The 3,004-nt window shown below is 40.0% G+C and overlaps 1 protein-coding gene across 1 annotated transcript; it reads right to left on the reverse strand. All coding sequences in view use genetic code 11, as the record gives it.

The window, feature by feature from the left end:
- Window positions 1–367: 367 nt before the first annotated feature.
- Window positions 368–1,340, reverse strand: EGR_08571 (hypothetical protein; the record flags this gene model as incomplete). The annotated part of the gene is made up of 2 exons (XM_024497820.1): window positions 368–538; window positions 1,113–1,340. 2 exons carry the CDS (start codon window positions 1,338–1,340, stop codon window positions 368–370), a joined length of 399 nt encoding a protein of 132 aa, XP_024347741.1.
- Between the last annotated feature and the right edge of the window lie 1,664 nt (window positions 1,341–3,004).

Genomic DNA, 3,004 nt, shown 5'->3' on the forward strand with positions numbered 1-3,004 from the left:
AATGTTAGCCAGAATGAACAAGAAGTTGGCGCGCTTACCGTGGGCACACACATCTCTTTTTACATGTCCATTTAAAAAGGCTACCACCTGAGACAGTGGTTGGGATAACGCACGCAAACAAGGGAGGGGAAATGTAAGCGAGAAGAAAAGAAATAACAAAGAAGAAAAGGGGGAGAAATGTTACCACTTCCGCCTAATTTTCACGAATCTTACCCGTTTCCAACGCTTCGGCCTTTTGACGTACCTGGAAAGAGGAGAGAGATGAGCAGAAGTGGCACTGAAGTGGTAAGGACAAATATAATTGCGGAAGAGATCATAGGGCAGAGTAATAGGACGAGATTCACAGCGGTGGTCAGCATGTCTCGTGTCATTGTAATTGAAATCTTTCCCATTGACCAGTGTATGATACGATCACATCACCTTCCACATGTAGTGTCGCATGATCAATGGTGTCGTGTCTATTGTCCAAAGAAATAACAGTTGTATTGGTTTTGATGTGGCACCTGTATTTATTTTTCATTTTATCTCTCCTTTTAGGCTAAATATCTAACATTACAGAACTCACTGAAGAGAACTATTTCTAATATTCTTTGATTGAGAAGAGAATATGTGTTTAGTTAGCACTTGTTTAACCCCACATGCTAAAATACTCAAGCTCTTCAGTCTACAGGACTCCGCCTTTGGCTTGAAATTTCAATTTAGGTTTGATTTGTGTCTGAGATTTTGGACGTTGATAAGATGTTTGATTGTAGCTCTAACCAAGACCATGGCCACGGCTTTGCAGTTTTCTATGATTCGAGAAGAAATCTTATTATGCCTTCCTGCGTCCTATCATACTCAACAGAGCGACCGAGCGAAGCGCATCGATGAAAAATGAAATGTGCTGGGTGGTTGGAGGACGCGAACTCCACCTAGAAGAACGGTTATCCGGATAACTTTGGCGATTTATCAGAGCATTATTTCTAGGAAGAAGCCATATACCGCGTGCCCTTCTCCAAATCTTTTCATCCTCACCTATTACAATAAATCTGAAGTCAGTTTGCAGTCGAGGAGACTTGAGATGTTAGTTGAGCAACCGCGATGGCCCTTTAAAGCAGTTTAATTATCCAAACTATTACATCCTCGCAAAGAGCACTTTTGTCTGCGTTCAGCAAGTCATCACTTAAGTGACAAGGAAATACGAAGCACAACCCAGTTGGTGGTGAAATGAGTGCGGGTATAAGTGAGATGCGAACAGATTCAGCCTTAAAATTAAACTTGTGATCAGTACAAGCTGAATGGATCCATTTTAAAAAATTTGTTGTCAAACTGTCAGTACACTTTGAACGCAAGTGCAACATAACAAAACACTGTTTAGCTCAATTCTTCAAAAGATCAAATAGCATTTAAAAGACTTCTTTTAAATGCACGCAGTTGTTAATCCACTGAGTTGTGGTTACGGATTTGGAAAAAGGTGGTTTTTGAGTCTAAAATGCCAAACCCAGGAACAAAGACCGGAATTAGCGATATTTGGTTTGACAGGAATTGGTAGCATCTTGCAGGATTTTGGCAATTCAACCTTTAAAATTTTGTGAGAGGAATAGATCTACATTCATTCCCTTTTTATCCATTTAAGTAGATCATCCTTGTACGATTTGTGGATCATTGATGGAAAAATTGGTTGCAAAAGTGGAGGGTAAATTTTGTCAACTTTCTAGATTGCAACTAGAGAAGTATAATCTTATTTCATAAGGGAAATTGCAGAGAACTATTGATGATAAAAATGATGGACAAGTGACCTAATGAAAAGTAATTGGCATATGAGATTTATGGTCTACTTGTTCCCCAACTTCAAACAGCGTATTTTAAATAGGTTTTCAAATGCACTTTGGCAACAAAGAACTCGATTGATAAACTCAACTCGAATCTACTAGCATTGGAATGTCTCTCGTTATGTGAAGAGATGGTGTAAAGTTTTATACCATTCAAACACTAATACGATGGCCAAAGAGCAAAGTATTCAAAGGGACCGCTGAAGATAACAAAGATCATGCAGTAACAGTGGTCTCTTTACAAGCGAACATGTCTGGCCATGGCGTTGGTGACAAAACTGTGCTACTAGTCTCCCAACTCTCCTTCATATCGATAATGAAGCCCCATAACGGCGATGGCCTTTATAAACCCTTTTTACCCTCTGCAGTTGTGTCTGTGAGGATCTGCAACAGAAGAGTTGTTGATTCTAATCAATGAATCTAAATTGACTGCAAGAAAATAGCTTTAAAACTATGTTTGAAAGTAACGTTTTGTTAGGCCATGATCTGACAACTAAAACAGACTAATACAGGAAGGGGTTCTGCGAAAAATAAGTAGCCAAGTTATTCTTACACTCAAAAACGTGATGCTATTTTCAAGGGTGTGTCAAACTCTGCAAGAGAAGTAGAGGGAGGGGGAGAAACCCACCCTATGACGAGATGGGAAGTGAGGATAAGGATCAAGAGCGTAGGAGCGTATTTCATGGGCATTTAGCCATACGCTTCATTAAATGCTCAGCTTTCTCAATGGTTTATGCTAATGTGGTCATGGTAGTAAGACAGCTGGACTTCCTTATTGAAGTTGTTTATGGACTCAAGTTTCTTTTCTCATTGGGTAATAGGTGACTTTCCTTGAGCATGATTGCGCCTGCTGTACAATGCCTGTTTCTGTAGACCTTCGAGAGAACGCTTTGTGGTAAGCATTTAATCCGCATTAGTTTCTGTTTCGCCACGAAATTATTCCACGTGTAAACATATGAATAACAGGTTAAGGTTTGACACTTGGGGGCTTCATTTGGACCGGTTCTCTTAGAAAATGCTTCTAATGTCACAGAATGTGTTGTTAGTAAAAATACTGTGACCATCGTCCCCTGCGATGCAGGCAACCTCGGAGAGGAACAGACTTGAGCACATCCCGTAGAAGAGAATGGTGCTTCTAATACACTCGAAAGATGTCGGCTATATTTGTATGGTAATGTCTCCTGTCACCACTT

Source organism: Echinococcus granulosus (genome assembly GCF_000524195.1).
Source record: "Echinococcus granulosus chromosome Unknown EG_S00111, whole genome shotgun sequence".
Classification (NCBI taxonomy): Eukaryota; Metazoa; Platyhelminthes; class Cestoda; order Cyclophyllidea; family Taeniidae; genus Echinococcus; species Echinococcus granulosus.